Source organism: Mobula birostris, chromosome 22 (assembly GCF_030028105.1).
Source record: "Mobula birostris isolate sMobBir1 chromosome 22, sMobBir1.hap1, whole genome shotgun sequence".
Classification (NCBI taxonomy): domain Eukaryota; kingdom Metazoa; phylum Chordata; class Chondrichthyes; order Myliobatiformes; family Myliobatidae; genus Mobula; species Mobula birostris.
In genome coordinates this window covers 16,877,327-16,902,780 of record NC_092391.1, presented here as the reverse complement: position 1 = coordinate 16,902,780, position 25,454 = coordinate 16,877,327, and the positions used below count along the sequence as shown (strand labels likewise).

The following is a 25,454-nucleotide window of genomic DNA, read 5'->3' as shown; positions in this document are numbered from 1 at the left end:
GAAGACAAAGACAAATGATGATGGAAACAGCAGCCAGAGAACTGGAAATGACTACCAATGAATTGATCCACTTGACCCAAAACAGGAGTGTGTGGGCCATGGCAGTCAAAGCTCAAACTGGGCATGGCACCTGATGATAATGAAAGTTACTGAGGACTTTAAAATCCAAGGACTCAACAATTGAATAAAAACTTTCAATCCAAGCCCTAAAGTCTACAATCATTGTTCATATGTACATGTTGTCCTACACTTCCGCAAGAGAATAAATAATCGACTTTGAATATCTATTAATACATTTCTTATGAGAGGTAAACAGAAGGCAATATCCATCCCTTCCTGTCCTGATCCAGCTTAATCCTCTAAAATCACTTTATGACACACTAAACCCAATTTTGCACCAAATTAATTTTGCAAAGCTTTAAATTCATATTTATGAACACAGAAAACTTTATTCATATTGTTAAACTATTGCAAACACCATACACAAATCAAGTTTCATCCTTCCTCAAATCAGTACTTTCTTGTTGATGGCTTTATTTAGGCTAGTAATAACTGATTTCCTTTCAGGACAAGAGGATTAGTGCCTGAAGGCTCAAAGATAATTCTAAAGTAGAGTTTTTATCCTCTACTTAATTGCAAACTTCAGAAGGAGAAGAACAATACTTGATTGAAATTTGTCAAGGATTAAAGCTGAGTTTTTTTCCTAACAATTAAGTCCATTGGTTTTATAATCTCTTGGAAAAAGCATGGTTGATATTTGTTGGACCTTTTTATAGGTAGATGAAAAATGTTTGAAAATTATTGTGATAACAGGTATGCATAGTAGTGGTTCAGGTTCAAGGATAGCTTCTACTTCACCATTATAAGACTGTTGAATGGGCCCCTTGTATGCTAAGATGGACCTTTGACCTCACAATCTACATGGTCATGGCCTTGTACCTCATTGTCTGCCTGCACTGCACTTACTCTTCATTCTACTATTTTGTTTCCCTTACGCTAACCTCAATAAGACCATAAGATATAGGAGCAGAAGTAGGCCATTCAACCCATCGAGCCTGCTCCACCATTCAATCATGGGCTGATCCAATTCTTCCAGTCATCCCCACTACCCTGCCTTCTCCCTATACCTTTTGATGTCCTGGCTAATCAAGAACCTAAATATCTCTGCCTCAAATACTCCTAATGACTTGGCCTCCACAGCTGCTTGTGGCAGCAAAATCCACAGATTTACCACCCTTTGACTAAAGTAATTTCTCCACATCTCTGTTCTAAATGGACGACCTTCAATCTTGAAGTCATGCCCTCTTGTCCTAGACTCCCCTACCATGGGAAATAACGTTGCCATATCTAAGCTGTTCGGGCCTTTTAACATTCAGAATCCCCCCTCATTCTCCTGAACTCCAGGGAATACAGCTCAAGGAGCTGCCAGACATTCCTCATACGGTAACCCTTTCATTCCTAGAATCATTCTCATGAATCTTCTCTGAACCCTCTCCAATGTCAGTATATCCTTTCTAGTGTGGTCTCACGAGTGCTTTATAGAGCCTCAACATTACCTCCCTGTTCTTATATCCTATACCTCTAGAAATGAATGTCAACATTGCATTCACCTTCTTCATCAACAACTCAACCTGAAGGTTAACCTTTAGGGTTTCTTGCACAAGGACTCCCAAGTCCCTTGGCATCTCCGTATTTTGAATTCTTTCTCCATCTAAATAATAGTCTGCCCATTTATTTCTTCCATCAAAGTGCATGACCATACACTTCCAACATTCTATTTCATTTGTCACTTCTTTGCCCATTCCCCTAATCTATCTAAGTCTCTCTGCAGGCTCTCTGTTTCCTCAAAACTACCCACTCCTCGGCCTATCTTTGTATCATCGGCAAATTTAGCCACAGGTCCATTAATCCCATAGTCCGGATCATTGAGATACATCGTAAAAAGCAGCCGTCCCAACACCGACCCCTGTTGGACTCAACTGGTAACTGGCAGCCAGCCAGAATAGGATCCCTTTATTCCCACTCTGTTTTCTACCGATCAGCCAATTATCCACCCAATATACTGATGTGATGAACGATCAGTATGGATGACATGAAAAACAAAGTTTTTTTCTCCCACCTTACGTCAGTAGATGTGATAATAATAAATCAATTTACATTCTGGAGTTAGAGGGTTCTTTTCAGGGAATTCAATGAGATGTGAAGAATTTCACCGAACACCTACTGTTAGTTACAGGAGACTTGCCTAGGGTATGTAGTGTTCAGTATGAGAAGAAAATAGTTAGGCCTGAATGGGGACAGCAATGGTAAAAATGATATTTTCTTATCATACTTTTCAGAGAGGAAACCAAGGCAATTTGGACATGTATACTCGATATAAAATTTACTTTCCTGCAAACATGGTCAATTAAATTTATAATGAAACAGGATGAGCAAGAATTCTAATTATTATATTTTCAAAAGCAACCTTTGCTGTCTTTGTTCTCTCCATTATTCATAAAATGTGTCAAAATAGTTCTATGACAGTTATAACATGTACTCCAAAAGCTGTACATCTGAAGTTGATTGATTGTCATATTTTCTAACAGAAACCAATCTTCAATCATCACACAAACCAATCTTCTGTCCTTGGACTCACTTTACACCGCACGCTGTCAGAGCAGTGCTACCAGGATAATCAAGGACACAACCCACCCAGCCAACACACTTTTCGTCCCTCTTCCCTCCGGGAGAAGGCTCAGAAGCTTGAAGACTCGTACGGCCAGATTTGGAAACAGTTTCTTTCCAACTGTGATAAAACTGCTGAACGGATCCTGACCCAGATCTGGGCCGTACCCTCCAAATATCCGGACCTGCCTCTCATTTTTTTTGCACTACTTTACTTCCCATTTTTCTATTTACTAATTTTTAATATTTAATATTTGTAATCCAGGGAGCGGGAAGCGCAGAATCAAATATCGCTGTGATGATTGTACGTTCTAGTATCAATTGTTTGGCGACAATAAAGTATAGAGTATAAAGTAACAGAACTTTATTTGATTTCTTAAAGGGGCTTAAACAAATTTAAAAGTTTGATATATGGAATTACAGACAGAAATAAAAACTCTCCTCTTAAGGTTTTCTATGTTATCCTTTCTGATATTTTAGATTTATTTGTTTGACTCCACTTTCTGGTAACTATACTGTTCAGATATATCCTCCCTTATTGTTCCCATTCTAGAAGTGTTCTTAATTCTACTTGCTCTTTCCAGAAACCTTTCAATTTGTTATTCTATATGTTTTGTTTAATTATTATGGAACTTATCAATTCATTCATGGTCCATCTCATAATTTTGTATTCAACAAATATCATAACTATAGATATTAACTTGTGCTGAGAAGTGGTATAATAGGGGAGGGAAGAGTAATGGAGATGGCAATTGAAGAGGAAGAGCCTAGTACTGGCACTCTGGCTTCTATGAAGACCACAAAGTAATAAAGCTACTCCTGGTTCACAAAGTAATGCCAAAATTGAAGAAACCAACCTCATTCAGTAGTACTGCACTGGTGAAGCAAATACCATAGTAGTGTCTATTGAAGCCTACCAAATTACTGTGAACTAATGAACTGTTGTTTATTGATTAAAGGATTTTCTGTCTCAGCAATTTATTTACATGTCTTCCAAAACCTGGGAAGCCTTCAAGGTTGAAGGGATCAGATAATTTAAAGTTATGAGAAAGGATGACTGAAATTGTGAATGTTCAAACACCATTTTTATTTCAAACTTCTACATCTTTTGTTTAACTATTATGGAACTTATAAAGCATACATGACTACTATATTTGTAGAATCTGAATATTTTTCTATTTTATTGAGTTCACATGATTGTACATGTTTGGTATGCGCTATAGATCTGATAATAGTTAAACATAATTTTCCAAATTAAAACGATTTCTATAAACGTTCAGATACAGAAGTGATTTTTACCCCTAAATGTATAACCAAGAACATGGATAAAAGGCAAATAAATAGGACTAAGTGGACAGATTGTCAGGAGACATGATATAGACATGTTTCTTGGTTCTGAACAGAAGATATAGAAATTGGTTTAGATCTAACCCAGAATAGCACTGGAGGCTTTAAACCACAATGCAAGGCCAGACTGCGCTATGTTTTATAATGAATAACTAATTCATAACTTAATATTTTAGAACTTGTATTATATCCATCTCAAGGTTGAAGAAAAGGAACTTAACATATCTACTTAAATGCCAGATTTTGGCACATCCACAAAAGGTTAGACCCCGTCTGACTGGTCAATATTGCTATATTGCAAAGCTTCAACAATAATTGTACAAAAAAATTTAGCTGCTGCAGAATCAATAAAAGGAAAGAATTATGTTCAATTAATATTCTGGAGACAGTACGAGGATAAAATACAGAACATCAAATTAAATAATAAGAACTACAAAAATAAATACAAGCAATGAATTACATTGGATAAAAAATGTATGGTGAATGGCATACTGAGTTCTTTAAAAATTCTGCAAAAGAAACAATTGGCAACCTTACTTTATGTGAGCCTTCACAGTAAAGGAGAGGATGCAAAAATAATCGGATCCCATATATTTGGCAGTGAGTTTCAAATGCCAGCTCAGGCTGAATGCATGCTCCCTCACTACTAAATTGGCTTGCATTGTGATGGTTTATGCATAAGAAGCAGGTGCAAAACTTGCCAATATCCACCTCCATTATTTAATTTTAATTCTACTGATAAATGTTTAAGCAATGAATAAAATACTTAAAAGTCCAAGAACTTTTAAATCTGATTAAAAGACACAAAATAAATAAGCAAAGATAATCACAACTCCATGTTTTGAACAAAGCAATTCTGTTCTTGTATTCAACTGTTACTCGATAAATGGGTAGTGCTGCTGGGGCATTAAACAAGACACCAGGGTGTGAACCATAACTTGATGTGTAAATATAAAACTCAAAAAAACAAGGCGAGACTGGCTGGCAACAAGCAGCACCAAAATGTCTCCCAACTGGCTAAACATTAAGATCCTTATCTCCATTTGTCCTCAGCGGGTGCTAGTTGGCCGTGATATTACAAATGCTGAACAAGGATAAATTCCCTTAAGAAGCAGCTGAAACACTGATTGTCATATTGAAACTAAAGCAAGTTTAATTTTTATTGAGATTAAAAATAACAGACTCAAACAAAAAGTGATGAGTTGTGGGAAGTGTTTCCTTTTCACACTAGAAGATGGTAGACAGCTATGTTCTATAAGGATCAGTGCAAGAACTAAGCGTTTTTTAAAAAAACTATTTCAATATCAAGTCACCTATATAAAGTGCAAAATGTAAAATTTGCGTGTGATACCAAACTTGAAAATGTGACAAACAACAAAAATGATACTAAGTGGTTGCAACAGGACACAGACAAAAAAATAGATAAACCAGAAATGAGCGAATAAGTGGCGGATGGACTCTATTAAAGATAGTTATCAGGTGATGTATTTTGGAGAAGGATTAGAGGGGAAGCACTGTAGACTTAATGGCAGCAAGGAGTGGTAATAAAGCTCAATGCCCATGAACATAGTAGATGCAGAAATGATCAAACAAATAAAACTTGCACTATGGCTATAAGGGTAGAATGATGAAACGTGCTGAGTTGCTTTATAAAAAGCAAGCATAGACTCAATGAACCAAATGATCTCCTACAATGCACAACAACAAAACACAAGAAATAAATGAATGGCACGTTATGTAATAGGTTAATTTGGTTACAGTGCATTTATTAAATATCTATGTATGGATGTAAGAATAATGATTAAGACTGGTATTTATTTATTTTCCATCATCAATTATAAAAACTGATGGTTAGCCAATGCCTCCTTAAACCACTATAATCTGTCTGGTAAAGGAATTCTTATAGGAGCTGTTTCATACTAAATTCCAGGACTTAGACCCAGTAAAATAAAAGGATAGCATTAGATTATTGATTCACTGCAGTGGAACCCAGGTCCTAATGCAAGGCATGATTCATTTTTTTGGACAATTTAAACATTAGCCCAGATAGATTGAAAAGGCAAGGTGTCAAGAGTTGGACAAAGTTGGATTGCTCTGGGTCCTGGGCTGATTTGGAGAGGTTGAGAATAGCTTCCTTGGCAATGAAATCTAGGACTGGAGCAAAAAACTGGGGGCTCAGTGATGTTAAGCGTGTGAGACTGCCTCCGGCTGCTGTGCTTCATGACTGTGAAATTTGCGGTGGTTTATCCCTCTAATATGATGAACTGAATACTGAGGCTTTGGGCCTACTCCGGGCTGCTCTAGGGATTTGGATCAGAATGCTGTTGTTGTTGCTCGCTTCTGTTGTTTGCATGATTTGTTTTTTTTCCTCTATGCTCATTGGGGGTTGGTCTTATTTTTTTTAAATTGGGATCTTTCGGGTTCCTTGCTTTGCAACTGCCTGTAAGCAAACAAATCTCAAGGTTGTATAATTTATACATTCTTTGAAAGTAAATGTACTTTGAATACTTCCAAATTAAAATAGTATGCAAAATCAAGAATTTGCAGGTGGTGTTGCGTGCTCTTTTAGAAGGACAGAAGTCTAGAATTTGAAAGGCCTGGAAGGTAATTGGAATTCACTTTGTAGAAGGTACTCAACACCTTCACAATACTTCAGTGATAGTGAGAGTAAATGTTTGGGATAATAGACAAGGTGTCAGTCAAACAGACTGCATTGTCTGGAATGGCATTAAGTGCCTTGGATATACTGGAGTTGCAATCATCGAGGCAAGAAAAGAGTATTCCGTTTGAGTAATTATCGCCTTCCCGTCAACTTAAACCAATCTAGCCATTCTCCTCTGACCTCTCTCATTAACGAGGCATGCCGTTCACTGGATGTTTTTTGTTTCTCGCACCATTCTCTGTAAACTTTAGAGATTATTGTGTGAGAAAATCCAAGAGATCAGCGGTTTCTGTACTTTAGAGAATATAGTGCAAGAAAATCCCAAGAGATCAACAGTTTCTGAAATACTCAAACCATACCGTCTGGTACCACCAACGATTATTTCATGCTCAAAGTCACTTAGATCACACTTATTCCCCATTCCGATGCTTATCTGAGCAACTGCTGAACTTCTTGACCATGTCTGCATACTTTTCTGCATTGATTTGTTGCCACATTGGGTAATTAAATATTTACATTAACAAGGTGTACAAGTGTACCTAATAGAGTGGCCACTGAGCACATGTTGCCAATTCAGTTATTCTTGCAAAGATCCCTTCAATAACATCTTCAACTCTTATCCCTTATACCCGACTAGCTTAATCTACAAATGTCAAATAGCAGGGTGACACAGTCAGACTGAGAAGGATGAAGTCGATTTCTAACTATCTCATTGTAGCACTTTCACTTTGGCTATTTGCACTGTACTTTTTCTGTAACTTCAACAATATATAATCTGCATTGTCTTATTTTTACTTCCTCAATTAAAAATGTATGGCATGATCTTTCTGAATGGCATGCAAAACAAAAATCTTTTCACTGTATCTTGAAACGTGTCACAACAATAAATCAATGATAATAATTATCACAACTTACATCCATTAGATGCCTGCTTCAAAATACCTTAGAGGCAGCACCAAGTCCAGATGGAGAATCTCAATACAAAACATCAACTATTCATTTACTTCACAGATTACTTTTTAATATGATCAAGGTTTCTGTCTACCTCCCTTAAGAACTGAAGTCCATATTCCTATCATCCCAAGCAAAAAGACTTCTTCACATTCCAGTTAATCATTCCGCTAATTACTCAAAGTCTATGACTGTTCAAGGAAACAAGTCCCTTCTATTTATTCCATCAAGGCCCCTCGTATTTTTTTTTAATACAGCTCAATTATATCTTCCCTCAACCTCCTTTGCTCCAAAGACAACAGTGGCACTTGCAATTTATCTTCATAACTACAACTTTTTGGTCCTGACAACCAGCTCAACCTTACTTTTTTCTCTTCCGATGCAATCATATTTTCCTGATTAGATACTCAAGCTGCAAGCTAATTAGTTCTGGCATAATTTGTTTTATTTTATATTCTAAACTTCAGCTTATAAAAAAAGCAACCTATTAATTCTAAGGATCCAAGGACATATATACCAAAGTACCCACAGTTTTTGCAGATCTCTCAGCAGTATCCCATTTAGTGTGTATTTCCTTGCAATATTGTAGCTCCCTAGAATCAACTTTAACTGGATGAAATTCCATTTGCCACTTTTCTGTCCAGGTGACCAGACCATTCTATTTTCCTGCAGTCTAAAAAGTTCCTCCTTATGGTCAACAAAAGACCAACGTCTGTATCAGTGGCAAACTTCTTTATCATGTATTCTACATTGAAGCCAGAAGTCAACATACATTACAAAAGCAAGGGACCAAGTCCCAAAACCTGTAAAACACCAATCATACTCGCCTTCCAGTTCATAGAAATACCCACGGATCTTTACCTTTGTTTCCTGTCACTGAGTTAGTTTTGTATTCAATTTGCTACTCTCCCTGGGATCCCAAGGACTTTTACTTTTTTTTGTACAAACCTGTAAAAATCCATTGCAGGTCAAACCACTGCTCTCATCAAATAAGGCTCACAAGACTGTTCCTTAAAAATCTCATTCTGATTGTCCTTTATTCATTTATCGTACATCATTCAGATAATTTGCCGGCATTGAAGGTAAACTAACTGATCTATTATTAATAAGTGTTTCTCTTCCTTCCCTTTTAACCAACAGTAAAATGTTCACAATTGTCTAGTGCTCTGTCACCACTCCTGCAATATGGGAAGAAACCCAAGATTGCATGTGCCATCAACAAAGAAGCAAGACAAATTTATTCTACATAATTCCATGCAGTCTAATCTCAATAACTAGAAACATCAGGGAACAATGTTGCCTAGCAGCAATTTACTAAATACTTAGCTACTAATGCTCAATTTGAGTACAACAAGTAAAAATGAACTTCATGGTAGCCTTGGTTCACACCTTGAAATCATAGCATTTTCTGATTTAGTATGATAACAAACAGACCCCTAGTAAAACTAAAGTTGATGGACATCAAAAACAAGCCACTAATTAGAGTTACACTTTATAAAAGGAACATAGTTAATCATCATAGCTCCAGTACTTCTCTGCAGTAATTCTTCAGGATAACTATGACTATCATCTTCATTTATGTCAACAATGACATACCAGGTCAGAATTGGGGATATTTGTTAATGATTGCACCACACTTAATTCTATTCACAACACCTCAGAAAATACACTCTCTTATATTTGCCACAGCAAGATCTCAACAGTATTTAGGCATGGCATTTTTCCAGGCAAAACCAAAGCTAGACGTCAGAGAGCAGGTTACTGATAAACACATGCTCTTTAACACCATCAACAATACTTTCCATTAACTTTCTGAAGATTGAGAACAGAATGAAAAGCCAATAAGTCACTTTGTCCTGCATTTCACGTTCTAATGTCATAGTTTTACTGGATCAGAAAATTCTCACGAGACCTTTCCTTAAAAATCTCATTCTGATTGACCTTTATTCATTTGCTGTACATCATTCCGATAACTTGCTGGCATTGAAGGTAAACTGACTGACCTGTTATTAATCAGTGTATCTCTTTCTTCCCTTTTAACCAGCAATTGTCTAGTTCTTTGTCATCACTCCTGCAATAAGGGAGGAAACCCAAGAATGCATGTGCCATCAACAAAAAAAGCAGGACAAATTTAATTTGCCTAATCCCAGTTTGGAGATGCTACATCCATTCCAAATCCATTAGTCTACAAAGATAAAGTAACGGTTGTTACTACCAATACATCAATGTGTTTATTCTTTCACTACAGGTCAAAATCACTATCTGACAGCTATGCTCTTCAGTATACAGACAGCCAGATATGGTGCTACTGAGTAACTCCTAGGAATGTGCATCAAAGTCCCCTATAGAGTGCATACTGTGCTATTACTACTTTAAAATCGTATTCAACCTGGAACAGTATGTATTCAACAGCCAAGGGACTTCATTAGAGACCAATCAAAAGGAACTTTCCCTGCCCTTCAATAATTTGATGCTATGAGACATTATGTAGGACTGGACTTAATGTTGAGGATTCCGTAGCCACTACTTCTTCACTATACTCCATTATGCTGCCACCTCTTATTAGTCTGTCCTATGGATCATGATGAAGTTTGTGATATTGACTGAAAAGTATGATTCTGCAAATATAATATCAGACAATATTAGTTTGAGGAATATCTATCCCAACCCTCAGATATTCTTGAGATCTTTGCAGGGTTGATCGAGCTGAAGGGGACTTTCCTAGGGCAGTATCTAGTACTTAAATTGATAATTGATGGTCTACTTACTTCTATTCTTACTTTGTTTAGAAGTAAATGTTTTAGTTAGACTAAAAATTACCTGTTCTTTATCAAGAAAGTCTACGTTTATCAGTGCTACTTTTAGGCAATAATAGTTTGTTTTTTAAAAATATTTCCTTTACTCACCAATTTTCCCTTTTCCCTTTCTTACCCAGATACTGTAACTCCAGTTGTCTATTTTCATAGGTGTAGTGTCCTGGTAAAGATTTTACTACTAATGTTGTAGGGTATTTCATGCAATGGTTTTCTGTAGAAGCAGTGTATTCTGCTGGTAGTGTTTGAGTTACCGTTAAAGATAAGGGTTGCTTAGGAGTGCTGTGCATCTAATCAAGATGGTGGATCAGGGAGAAGGTTCTAGAGAATGCTGGGGGAAGAGGTCTTGTGATGGACACTGAGGTGGATTGAGGTCATTTTCAGCGGGAGATGGAGAGAGAAGCAGTTCGAGAGAACCAGCTGTAGAATTCGATAAAGCAGGAATGTGCGATTTGATGAAGCCTGAGGGGGAATTCTACCAATGATCGGTGAATATGGAGTTGGTGCCGTGAGTACATCGAACACATCAGCTTTTGGAAGATTTCAGCTCCAACCTGTGCATATTTGACTGTTTTAATTATGGTGGGCCCTTTTGTTTTTAATCTTTCTTTTCTTTAATAACTGTTTGGTTAAGTTAACACTCATGTATATACTTTCTTTATAAGCATATGCAGCGTATGAACTGTTATTTCTTGCCATCAGGTGATTGCATGGGGGCAGAGATTAAGCAGCACTTACACAGATCAGGGTTCATGTGGGTGAGATATCCCAACCTCCTGGGTTTGGTGGGACCCAAGTCATATCTACCCTAGACATATGTAGTCTGAGAAAGGTGGTTTTCTCACTGCTGAGTCCAGTGGCTGTTAGCGAGGGGCTAACCAGCCGCATCTCCAGAGACACCTGGTAAAAAGCATTAAATTTTTCCTCCGAGTTCATATCCACATCACTGACAAAATATCACAAGATTGCTCACATCTAATGTTGCCCTCATCTCATGCAAATGTATGTTCAAAGTTCAAGTAAGTTTATTATCAAAGTACATATATGTCACCATATACAACCCTGAGATTCATTTTCTTGTGGGCATTCATAGTAAACGCAAGAAACACAATGGAATCAATGAAAGGCTTGCCTCAATAGGACAGACAACAACCAGTATGCAAAAGTCAACTAACTGTGCAAGTACAAAAAGAAAGAAAATAATAAAAAAACAAACAAACAAGCAAGCAATAAATACTGAGTACGTGAGATGAAGAATCCTGGAAAGTGAGTCCATAGATTGTGGGAGCAGTTCAGTGACGGGGTGAAGCAACGTTAAGAGAGTACACATTGCGGTCGGTGGAGGGAAAGGGGCCCTTAAAGTCAACACTCAGTCGCTCAAAGGGGCGGGTGGCCTTGATGGAGTGCCTTTTCGGGTCGGTAGAAGTGCGGTTTGCACTCTGCGCAGACTTGGCAGTCCCTGGTCATCATCCTGATCTCCTCAAGGGAGTAAGGCAGGTTCCGGGCTTTCACGAAGTGGAAAAGCCGGGTGACTCCCGGGTGGCAAAGGTCTACATGTAGGGCATATAGCCGGTCGATCTGCGCGCTGGAACATGTTCCCTGGGATAGGGCATCGGAGGGCTCGTTGAGCTTCCCAGGCCTGTACATGATGTCATAGTTGTAGGTGGAGAGTTCCATTCTCCACCTCAGAATTTTATCATTTTTGATTTTGCTCCGCTGCTGATTATCAAGCATGAACGTGACAGAGCGTTGGTCAGTTAGCAGGGTGAACCTTTTGCCGGCAAGATAGTGCCTCCAGTGCCTTATAGCTTCCACTATGGCCTGGGCCTCTTTCTCTACCGCAGAGTGCAGAATTTCAGGGCCTTGAAGGGTACGGGAGAAGAACGCCACTGATCTTCCTGCCTGGTTGAGGGTAGCAGCCAGCGCAAAGTTGGAGGCGTCACTCTCTACTTGGAAGGGAATGGCCTCATCCACCGCATGCATTGCTGCTTTGGCAATGTCCCCTTTTATGCGGTTGAAGGCCATGTGGGCCTCGGCAGAGAGGGGGAATGTGGTGGACTTGACCGGGGGGCGGGCCTTGTCTGCATAGTTAGAGACCCATTGGGCGTAATATGAAAAGAAGCCCAGGCACCTTTTGAGGGCTCTGAGGGTATTGGGAAGAGGGAGTTCCAACAGGGGGCGCATACGGTCGGGGTCAGGGCCAATGACTCCATTCTCCACGACACACCCAAGGATAGCAAGTCTGGTGGTCCCAAATACACACTTGTCCTTGTTATAGGTGAGGTTGAAAGATTTGGTCGCTTGGAAAAATTTTTGGAGGTTGTTGTCGTGATTCTGCTGGTCGTGACCACAGATGGTGATGTTATCCAGATATGGGAACGTGGCCTTCAGTTGGCACTGGTCCACCATCTGGTCCATTGCCCTCTGGAAGACAGATACACCATTTGTGACACCAAAGGGGACGCGCAGGAATTGATAAAGCCTGCCGTCCGCCTCAAAGGCAGTGTAAGGGCGGTTCTCCCGGTGGATGGGGAGCTGATGGTAAGCGGATTTTAGGTCTATGGTCGAGTACACCTTGTACTGTGCTATCTGATTGACCATATTCATGATGCGGGGTAGAGGGTACGTGTCGAGCTGCATGAACCTATTGATGGTCTGGCTATAGTCCATGACCATCCTATTCTTCTCCTCGTTCCGAACAACGACCACCTGTGCCCTCCAAGGACTTGTGCTTGCCTCAATGACCCCCTCCCTGAGCAGCCGCTGCACCTCCGACTTAATGAAATCTCTGTCCCCCACGCTGTACCTCCTGCTTTTAGTTGCCACGGGTTTACAGTCGGGGGTCAGGTTGGCGAACAGCGGTGGGGGGGGGATCCTGAGGGTGGAGTGGCCACAAGTGGTGTCGGTAGTGTGGCAGTTGGCATGACGTTGGGTGGGATGCGCGGGTCGGTGTGTGTGTGTGGTCAGTAGCGGGGTACGTGACATATCTCTACAAAACAGGGGATTTATGACAGTAATTGGCAGGAGGGGCCCATCATACTTCATTGTCATGCTTTTCAGGTGGCTCTGGAAGTCCAACCCCAACAGCACAGGGGCACACAGTTGAGGCAAGACCAGTAACTTAAAGTCCCGATATTCTGTGCCCTGCACCACTAGCATCGCTGTACAGCCCCCCCCGGATGTCTGTTGTATGCGACCCGGAGGCCATGGTGACCCTCTGACTTACCGTCCGTATCATGAGTCCACAATGCTGCACCGTGGCCGGGTGGATAAAACTCTCCGTGCTGCCTGTGTCAAACAGGCAGCTTGTCCTGTGCCCCTCCACCAGAATGTCCATCATTGACCTTGCGAGGTGGTGGGGAGTGCTTTGGTCGAGGGTCACGGAAGCCAGGGTGGGGTCGCTGTCTTGGTCCGGCGCGGTGGGGTGGCCCGTGAGCACCTGTTGGTCGTAGGCGGTGGGAGGTGGCGCCGACCAAGATGGCCGCCCCCATGTCTCGCACGTGGTGGCGGCGTGCAGGGAAGATGGCGGCCCCCATGTCTCGCACGTGATGGCAGTGTGCTGGGAAGATGGCGACCCCCACATCTTGCACGCAGCGCTGCTCGATCCCGCTCGCGGTTTTGACTTACAGACCTTGGCGAAGTGGCCCTTCTTTCCACAGCTGGAACAGGTAGCTTGTCGGGCCGCGCAGCGTTTCAGGGGGTGCTTCTCCAGTCCGCAGAAGTAGCACTTCGTGGACTCACGACTGGCTGCAGCCGAGGTCGATTCGCTGGCGGGTTGCGGGGTCTGCGGCGCCCACGAGGCCATCGGGGGATCGCGTGCCTGGAGAGCCTCGGAGTTATGCAGAGCGGCCTCCAACGTATCAGCCAGCTCGATTGCCAAACTTAGGGTAAGATTGGCTTTTTCCAGCAGCCGCTGGCGCACGTACACTGACCTGGTCCCCGTAACGAAGGCGTCTCTCACTAGGAGTTCTGCATGCTGCGCCGCCGTCAGCTCCTGGCAATTGCAGGCCCGCACGAGTGTCTGTAGGGCCCGGACAAACTCAGCATTCGATTCCCCGGACCGTTGTTGCCGTGTCGCTAAGCGATGCCGAGCATAGACGCTGTTTATCGGCCGCAGGTATTGTCTTTTGAGTGCGTTCATCGCGCCGTCGTAGTTCGGCTGGTCTCTGATCAGCGAATAAACCCATGGACTGACCCTGGAGGGTAGAACTCTGCGCTTCGCTACGGGGTCGGTCGCTTTAATCTCCTCTAGATACGCTTCGAAGCAGGCCAGCCAGAGTTCGAAAGCGTTTCCAGCGTCAGGCATTTGCGGATCGAGGTCTAATTTGTCTGGTCTCAGAGACTGTTCCATATTTTAAAATGTACAGCGAATAAAATTGAAGCACCTTCAATTACTCCAAAAGACTGAGGTTTGGTAAAACACTGAAAGGCTTTTATTCGCTGTACAATACGACCTCCACAGTAAGTGTCTGCCCCCGGACTGAGGGGGAGGGGCAAGGCGAACACCTTTATACAGGATTCTGTGGGAGGAGCCACGGGGCAGTCAGCAGAGGGGTGTGTCCAGACAGGCAACCGAGTTACAACATATATACATGGTTTACCACACGGGGCATAGGAATATAAGAAATAGGAGCAGGACTAGGTCACCTGGCCCGCCGAGCCTGCTCCACCATTCAATAAGATCATGGCTGATCTGGCTATGGATTCACCTCCACCTCCCTGCCTTCTCCCACTATCCTTAATTCCCCTACTCTGCAAAAATCTAGCCAACCTTGTCTTAAATATATTTACTGAGTTAGCCTCCACTGCTTCATTGGGCAGAGAATTCCACAGATTCACCACTTTCTGGGAAAAGCAGTTCCTCCTCATCATTGTCCTAAATCTTGAGGCTATGTCCCCTAGTTCTAGTCTCACCTACCAGTGGAAACAACTTTCCAGCCTCTATCTTATCTATCCCTTTCATAATTTTATATGTTTCTCTAAGATCTCCTCTCATTCTTCTGAATTCCAGTGAGTACAGTCCCAGGCAACACAATCTCTCCTCAGAGTCTAAGCCTCTCATCTCTGAAATCACTTCTGCACTGCCTCCAAAGCCAGTATATTCTTCCTCAAGTAAGGAGACCAAAACTCCACCCAGTACTCCAGGTGCGGCCTCACTAGTACCCTGTACTGTTGCAGCATAACCTCCCTGGTCTTAAATTCAATCCCTCCAACAGTGAAGGCCAACTTTCCATTTGCCTTCTTAATAGCCTGCTGCTCCTGCAAACCAACCCTTTGAAATTCACTGACAAGTACTCCTAACACCCTCTGCACAGCAGCATGCTGCAATTTTTTAAACATTTAAATAATAACTGATCTTCCATTTTTCCTTCCAAAGTGAATGATCTTGCATTTACCAACAAAGTACTCCATCTGCCAGACCCTTACCCACTCATTTAACCTATTTATATGTCTGTGCAGACTCTCTGTATTTTCTGAGCAATTTGCTTTTGACTCAATTTAGCATACGCTACACTCAATCCCCTCTTCCAGATCGTTAATGTATATTGTGAACAGTTGCAGCCCAGCACTGACCCCTGCGGCACACCACTCACCACTGATTGCCAACCAGAGAAACAACTAAGTATCCCAACTTTCTGCCTTCTATTAGTTAACCAATCCTCTATTCATGCTATTACATCACCCCCAACGCTATACATCCTTATCTTATTGGTAAGTCTTTTATGCGGCACCTTACTGAATGCCTACTGGAAATCCTAGTAAATTACATCCATCTGTTTGCCTCTATCCACTGCACTCTTTACACCTTCAAAGAACTTCAGTAAGTTTGTCAAACAGGACCTGCCTTTTCTGAATCCAGGCTGCGTCAGCCTGATGGATCCATTTCTTTCCAGATGCCTCACTATTTCTTCTTTAATGATAGTTTCAAGCATTTTCCCAACTATAGATGTTAAACTAACCGGCCTATAGTTATTTGCCTTTTGCCTATATCCTTTTTTGAACAGTGGCGTGACATTCACCATCTTCCAAGCGGACAGGACCTGCCGGGAGCCCAGAGAATTTTCGTAAATCATCACCAAAGCCTCTACTATAACTTCCGCCATTTCTTTCTGTACCCTGGGATGCATTGAATCAGGACTAGGGGACTTAACTATCTTCAGGCCCACAGGTTTCCTCAGCACTACCTCTTTAGTGACAGCAATTGTATCGAGGTACCCACCTCCCATCACATCCATAACATCTCTCTCTGGCATGCCAGATGTGTCCTCCACTGCGAAGACAGACACAAAATAGTCATTCAAAACCTCTGCTATTTCCTCAATACCCAATATCAATTCCCCCTTCTCATCCTCCAAGGGACCTACATAAGCTTTAGCCATCCTTTTTCACTTTATGTAATCATAAAAACTTTTACTGTCCATTTTTATATTTTGTGCTAGTTTATTTTCATAATCTAGCTTCCCTTTCTTTATTGCTTGCTTAGTGGTACTTTGTTGCTTTTTAAAGTTTTCTCAATCTTCCAGTTTCCCACTACTCTTGGTGACTTTGTATGCACGAACTGTTAGTTAGATGTCTTTTCTTATTTCCTTAGTTATCCAGGGCTGGCTCTCCCCACCCTTACTGTCCTTGCTTTTAACTGGAATATACTTTTGTTGAGCACCGTGAAAAATCTCTTTGAAAGTCTTCCACTGTGCTACCATATAGCCTGTGTTCCCAGTCTACCCTAGCCAAATCATTGTAGTCTCCATTGTTTAGGCATTAAAACACTGGTTTTAGACTGAACTATTGCACCCTGCGCTTGTCTGAGAAACTCAATCATACTGTGATCACTCTTTCCAAGAACAAGTGGAGTTGAGTGAAATTATCTCCTCTGGTTCAAGTGGTTGGTGGTTGATGGGTAATAACTAGTCCTGAACCTGGTGGTGTGGGTCCTGAGGCTCCTGTACTTTCTTCCTGATGGCAGTGGCGAGAAGAGAGCATGGCCTGGATGGTGAATGTCCTTGATGATGGATACTGCTTTTCTCCATGTAGATGTGCTCAATGGTGAGGAGGGATTTACCTGTAATGGTCTGGGCTGTACCCACCACTTTTTGTGGGCCTTTCTGTTCAAGGGCACTGGTGTTTCCATATCAGGCAGTGACGCAACCAGTCAATATACTCTCCAATTCACATCTATAGAAGTCTGTCAATGTCTTAGATAACATGCCAAATCTTCACAAATCTCTAAAAAAAACGTAGAGGCCCTGCCGTGCTTTCTTTGCAATGGCACTCACGTGCTGGACCCAGGACAGATCCTCTGAAATGATAACAAAGAGGAATTTAAAGTTGCTGATCTTCTCCACCTCTGATCCTCCGATCAGGACTCGCTCATGGACCTCCAGCTTCCTCCTTCTGAAGTCAATAATCAGCTCCTTGGTCTTGCTGATATTGAGTAAGAAGTTGTTGTGGCACCACTCAGCTAGATTTCAATCTCCCCTTTATATGGGTATGGTCATGCATTTTGGTAGAAGAAATGAAAGGGTTGATTATTTTCTAAATGGAGAGAAAATACAAAAATCTGAGATGCAAAGGAAGAGACTTTGGTGTCCTTGTGCAGGATTCCCTAAAGGTTAATCTGGAGGGTGAATCTGTGGTGAGGGAGACAAATGCAATATTAGCATTCATTTCAAGTGGACTAGAATATAAAGGCAAGGATGTAATGTTGAGACTTTATAAAGCACTGGTGACTCCTCATTTAAAGTATTGTGAGCAGTTTTGGGCCCCTTATCTTCGAAAGAATGTGCTGAAACTGGAAAGGGTTCAAAGGAGGCTCACAAAAATGATTCCAGGATTGAATGGCTTCCATAAGAACAGCGCTTGATGGCTCTGGGCCTGTATACACTAGAATTCAAAAGAATGAGGGGTGACCTCATTGAAACCTATTGAATGGTAAAAGGCCTTGTTAAGAGTGGATGCGGAGAGGACGTTTCCTATGGTGGAAGAGTCAGAAACCAGAGGACACAGCCTCAGAAAAGAGGGTGTCCTTTTAGAACAGAGATGAAGAGGAATTTCTTTAGCCTGAGTGGTGAAACTGTGGAATTCTTTGCCACAGGCAGCTGTGGAAGCCAAGTCTTTATGTATATTTAAGGCAAAGGTTGATAACTTCTTGATTGGTCAGAACACGAAGGGATATAGGGAAAAAGGCAGGAGATTGGGGCTGGGGAAAATTGGATCAGCCATGATGAAATGGCGGAGTAGACTTGATAGGCCAAATGGCCCATACATCTTATGGTCTTATGCTGATTCGTCACCACTTTTGATTCAGCTCACAACAGTGGTGTCATCAGCAAACTTAAATATGGCATTGGAGCTGTGCTTAGCCTCACAGTCATAAGTATAAAGCAAGTAGAGCAGGGATCTAAGCACCTTGTGATGCACCTGTGCTGATGGAGATAGTGGAGGAAATGTTGTTGCCAATCTGAACTGACTGGGATCTGCACATGGGGAAATACAGGTTCCAGTTGCACAAAGCTGTATTGAGGTCTAGGTCTTGAAGCTCATTGATTAGTTTTGAGGGGATAATAGTATTGAATGCTGAGCTGTAGTCAATGAAGAACATCATGATGTATTCACTTTCGCCGTCCAAAGTTCATGGATTGAGTGAAGAGCCAATGAAATAGCAATTGCTGTTGATCTGCTGTGTGCATTATGGTGGGGACACTAAATAAAGTTCAGGAGCTACAAACAACTGAAGCCACATCCACCTTAACTGCCATTACTAAATCTTGATTGACATCAGCTAACATAGTACATGGGGCCTGCAGTCAATATTCCACTGTACTGCCATATCTGGTGGTTGTGTTGTCTAGGTTAAGCAGGCCTACAAAAAAACAAGGAGATATAACCTGGTATGTGCCAAAATTGACAGGTGGTGTTTAGATAAATGTGCTGGATAATTAAGAATTGGTGTGGCTCTGCCTTTGACTCCTCCATTGGCCTAGTATCTAACTCAGACTTGAGTGCAACAGACTGTTAAATGCCAGATAATCAAGCTTTTACAGAGTATTCCTCCAATTCGCTGCATGCTCAATTTCTCACTTATCAAACAAGGCAGAGTAAATGAAATCATTTATAAACATACTTTAAGATAATTATTGGTCACGGTTTTTGCAAAGTCACAGCATAATAGAAAACAACATTACAAAATATACAATAGGATTAAGTATAGCTATTTAAAGGCAAAACTATTCAAGAGTGCAAATGCAAATTTATGAAACTGAAATGATGCCATCTTTTCCAATGTTAATAATTAAACTATACACAGGATTGTTCTGGAAAACCTTAAAGGATAGAATATGCCGTATACATATCTTGTCTAACTAATTTAGAATTCTTAATGAAAAAGACATTTAAGAGGATTTATCAGAATCAGGTTTATTATCACCGGCATGTGACCTGAAATTTAAGTAATAAAAGTGGCATTGACTGAAAAGTTATATTTAACCAGAAAAATTACCAAAGTGGCAATGATGATCACTATTGCAATGTTGGAAACATGACGCCAAGTTCTGACAAAACCACTATGTTTTATATCACATAATTTGAGGGAATTATCGATCAAGAAACCAGAAGAGTTTTCATGCTTTTCTTCAGGAGATCTTTAAAACTCAAGACAGATCTTTAAGATAACTGTTAACATTACAATTTGCTTTGCTTTAGAATCAGAAAATACTCCGAGTCATAAACAAAAGAAATGCTAAAATTCAGAGCAACACCCATGAAATTCTGGAGAAACTCAGCAGATCCAGCTATGGAGAGGAATTAACAATCGATGTTTTGGCATAAAACATTGATTATTTATTCCTTTTCATAAATGCTGACATCCCTAGAGTCACTAAAATTTAAAAACAGAGGTGTTCTCATTGTAAGCAACAAAAATACAGAGACAACTGGTCAAGAGGCTGCTGGCTATGGATGGAGAGAACAAGCAGGGATCAATCTTAATAGCATTTTGGAAATATGATGCAGAAATTTATTCAAGGCTGGGAATGAAAGTTTTAAATATTAAGGAAATCATGGGATATGGGTTTGACAAGACTCGGGATGTTGAAAACAGCAAGTTTTGTTGCATGTGAGTTTCACTGAAGTTTAAGCTGATTTTCCGTTGTGTGAATGCTAAAGTTAGAGTGGAGAACTGAGGCTTTTGCTCATGATGTTTCAGTGAGAAGAGGTGGAGGCCACTTTGGATTGGCCACTGCATGAGTGAGCTAGTGGAAAAGTCTAAAATCTGAGCTTTGGTTCAAGAGACTTTGGCAAGGCAGCACAGGCGAGTAGGTTGCAAGGGTCTTTTTTAAATAGTATTTAACAGAAAAGACAATGAATTACAACAAATTAAATAAAACAGGGATACAGGATCAGGTGATGTTTTGTAACTACATGATGTAGGAACTGGTGGACCCCATTATGGCTTCTGGTGATGACATGTGCAGCATATGTTGGCTGCTCAAGAAACTCAGGCTGAAATTTGATGATCTGAAATCCGAACTTCAAATGCTGCAAATGTCACACATCTGGGCGGGGGGAGGGGTTGCCTGAGCACCATGTTTCAAGTGGCAGTCACACCATTTAGATTAAAATTTCAAGGTTGGTTTATGCCCAGGGATAAGAGGGTGTGACTACAAGTGGGGCAGGTAGGTGGATCCAAGAGGTAGTGCTGAAGGAGCCTTGAGCTTGCCTAACAAGTCTGAGGTTGTTGCTCGCTTTGAGAATGAGAGCGGTGGCTATAGGAAAGATGAACAACCGAACCATAGCACCATGTTTCAGGGAGCAAATGCATTTGTAATTGGGAATAGTATAGAACAGGCACAACACTCTGTTGGAAGGATCAAGAGCCCTGAAGATTGTGTAATCTGACTGGTGCCTGGGTTGTATAAAGTAAAAGAAAATGAATGCAGAAAGGGATACAGAAGTCTCCAGAATAAAAATAAGACAATAAGTTTTGAAAGAGATGAGAATGTAACTTCAGATAACATGAAGACAATAATTGAAAAGGATGGTGAATACAGGACTGAAGGTGTTTTATCAGAATGCAAGCAATATACATAATTACGTAGATGATCTTGTAGCGCACTGAGAAATTGGCAGGTATGACACTGGGTGAGTAGTGGCTGAAAAAGATCACAGCTAGGAGCTTAACATTAAAGGATATACATCATAGCAAAAGAACAAGCAAGTGGGAAGAGGGAGTGGGATGGTTCTGTTGGTAAAGAATTAAATCAAATCTTTTGAAAGAAGTGCCATAGCATCAGACGATGAAGAATCCTTGTGGGGAGAGTTAAGAAGCTGCAAGGGTAAAGAGACTCTGATGAAAGTTATATACAGGCCTCCAAATAAATTACAAATAGGAGATAGAAAAGGCATGTAAAAAGGGCAATGTTTGCTGATCATGGGGGATTTCAATGTGCAGGTAGATTTGGAAAATCAGGTAGGTGTTGGATCCTAAGTGAAGGAATTTGTAGACACCCACGAGATGGCATTTTAGATTAGCCTGTAGTTGAGCCCACTAGGGAAATGATAATTCTGCACTGGGTGTTGTGTAAAGAACAAGATTTGATTAGAGAGCTAAAGATAAAAGAATTATAGGATGCTGTGCTCATAATATGGTAGAATTCACACTGCAGTTTGAAAGGGTGAGGGAGAAGCTAAAATCCGATGTATCAGTATTACAATGGAGTAAAGGGGTCTACAGGGAAATGAAAGAGGGGCTGGCCAAAGTTGATTGGAAGAGGAAACTAACAGGGATAATGGTAGAATAGGAGTGGCTGGAGTTCCTGGGAGTAATTTGAAATACATAGGTTTGACTCATCCCAAAGAAGCAGCATTCTAAAAGTGAAGATGAAGCAACAAAGGCTAAAAAAAGAAGCAAAGAAGCAATAGAGAGGACATACAATTAGTGGAAAGCTAGAGAATTGAGTAGCTTTTAAAAACCAACAGAGGCAACTAAAAATGCAATGAGAGAAAAAATGAAACATGAAAATAAGCCAGCCAATAATATAAAAAAGATACCAAATGTTTTTCCAGATATATAAAGAGCAAAAGAGAAGTAAAAGTGTATATTAGACTACTTTTAGTAGTAGTCTAATAATGCTGGAGAGACAGTAATGGGGACAAAGAAATGGCACCCAAACTGAAGTAGTATATTGAATCGGTCTTCATTGTGCAACATATCAGTAATATGCCAGAAATTCATAAGGATACAGAACTGAGAGTAGACATTATTACTAAGAAGATGCTTGGGAAACTCTGAAGGTAGATAAATCACCTGGAACAGATGGACTACACTGAAGAAGGTAGCTGAAGAGATTGTAGAGGCATTAGTCGTGATTATTCAAGAATCACTAACTTCTGGAATGGTTCCAGGGGACTGAAAAATTGAAAGGTCACCCTGCTGTTTAAGAAGAGGGGGAGGCAAAAGACAGGAAATTATGGGCAGTTAGCTTAACTTTAGTGGTTGACAAGATATTTGAGTCCATTATTAAGGAGGTTATGAGATACTTGGACATACATAATAAAATAATCCAAAGTCAGCATGGTTGATTTAAGAGAAAACCTTGCCTGATAAATCTGTTGGAATTCTTTGAGGAAATAACAGGCAGAATAGACAAGGGAGAGTCAGTGTTAACTTGGATTTTCTGAAGGAATTTAACAAGGTGCTGCACATGAGGCTGCTTAACAAGGTAAGAGCACATGATATTACAAGAAAGATACTAGCATGGATAGAAGATTAGCCGACTGGCAGGAAGCATAGAGTGGGAACAAAGGGAACTTTTTCTGTTTGGCTGTGGGTGACTAATAGTGTTCTGCAGAGGTCTGCATTGGGTGCACTACTTTTCACATTATATGTAAATAATCTGAATGATGAAATTGATAGATTTATTGTCAAGTTTGCAGATGATACAAAGATGGGTGAATGGTTAGGCAAGGTTGAGGAAGCAGAAAGTCTGGAGAAGGACTTGAACATGGTAGGAGAATGGGTAAAGAAGTGGCAGATGGACTATACCGTAAAGAATTATATGGTGATGCCTTTTGGTAGAAGAAATAAAGGCACAGACTATTTTCTAAATGGGGAGAAAATTCCGAAATTGGAGTTGCAAAGGGACTTGGGATTTGTCATACAAGATTCCCTTAGGGTTAATTTGCAGGTTGAGTCGATAGTAAGGAAGAAAAATGCAATGTTAGCATTTATTTCAAAAGCATTGGTGAGACAGCATTTGGAGTATTGTGACCAGTCTTGGGCCCCATATCTAAAAAAGGAGGTCTAGAGGAGGTTCACGAGAGTGATCACAGGAATAAAATGGTTAATATATGAGCCTATACTCACTAGTGTTTCGAAGAATGAGGGAGCATCTCATTAAAATCTACCAAATATTGCTAGTCCTCGATGCAGTGGACATGGAGAGCATTTTTGCAATAGTAGGAGAGTCTACGACAAACCTCAGAATAAACAGATACTGCTTTAGAACAGACATGAGGGAGAATTTCTTTAGCCAGAGGGTGGTGAATCTGTGGAATTCATTGCCACAAATGACAGTACTGGCCAAGCCATTGGGTATATTTAAAGTATATTTAAAGCAGAGGTTGTCGAGTTCTTGATTTGTAAAGGTATTAAAATTTACAGGGAGATGGCAGGAGAATGGGGTTCAGAGGGAAAATAAATCAGGCACGATCAAGTGGCAAAGTAGAATTGATGGGCCGAATGACCTAATTCTGCTTCTATGTCTTATGGTGATACAAGACACTTGGCCGACTTCTATGATCACATTCACATAACAATGAAGAACATGCTAATAGACAAATGATCTAAGGCCTTACTATATTTTGATGCAAGAATTTTCTCAGCTTTAGATTCCTCAGCCTGAAAATAGAAAGGTGTGGTCATCCAACCATGCTCGAAAATTTGTAGTTCAGTTCTTTGTAATTTGGGACAGCTTCAAATGGTGAAGGTTCCGCATTTTGAAGAAAGTTACATCAAGTTAATGCCCAGCTGTTCCACTGACAATCATTGGTTTGGTATTTGTGTAATAAAAAAAATGTTTACTCACTGTTTTCATAATAAATATTTGACATTAACTTACCAGCTTTATTTTGAGATCCCAAAGCAATCAATAGGATTAACAGTAAAATTTTCTCCATGGTTGTCTCTTTTATTTTGTGAATAATTCTTCTATCCTGTATCTAGAAAGTAATACACCTTAAGATGCTTTCTCCCACTGAGAGGTATATTGCGAATTCAGTTTAGGAGGAACCTTGAAATATCTGAAGAGCTTACTCCTCAATTCCAGTCTCCCGAAAAGTTAGAAATCTGTCAAAAATGTAAAAATACAATTAACTCTTGCTAAGATAAACCTTGTCCTTTTCATTCGAACTCTATATCAACACATAATGAATATCTTCTAGAAATCCACAAGATCAGCAGCTAAACTTTTCAAAATCTGACCTATATTTTGGGTGTAGACTATAAGGATTCATACTACAATGTAAATGTTGTACATTTTTCCTAATATTGTTACAGTAACAGAAAATGCTGGGAAAATTCAGCAAGTCAGGCATCATCTGTGTAAAGAGAAACAATTAACATTTTAGGACCAAGACCCTTCATCAGAGCAAACTGAATGCTGAAGTTTTTGATCGGAAATATTAACTCTTCCACAGACACTGCCAATCTGCTGAGTTTTTCAATATTTTCTGATTTATATCAGGAGTCCGGAAACCGTCATTCTGTTTTTCATTTTTGCAAGCTCCTTCAAATTAATATGAGCATAAAGTCAATTATAACAGCAAATCTCCGAGAAGAACACAAGAGGCTGCAGATGCTGGAATCTGGAACAAAGTGCAAAACGCCTGAGGAACTCAGCGGGTCAAGCAGCATCTGTAGACTTTGTGTGATAATCATCATCGAGAACCTCTATATCCACAAATGCTGTTTGATCCGCTGAATTCCTCCAGCAGTTTTTTTTTGCAGCAAATATCAGGGC

General features: G+C 40.6%; 1 protein-coding gene across 3 annotated transcripts in view; it reads right to left on the bottom strand.

The window, feature by feature from the left end:
• The window catches only part of LOC140186194 (transforming growth factor beta receptor type 3-like), a 148,031-nt gene that overhangs the window by 120,582 nt on the left and 1,995 nt on the right, over positions 1-25,454 (bottom strand). For all 3 annotated transcript variants that reach the window (XM_072240152.1, XM_072240149.1, XM_072240150.1), the window contains exon 2: positions 24,555-24,781. In XM_072240152.1, coding sequence (XP_072096253.1) covers positions 24,555-24,612 — 58 coding nt within the window. In that variant the 5' untranslated portion in view covers positions 24,613-24,781. The remainder of the gene's footprint in view (positions 1-24,554; positions 24,782-25,454) is intronic.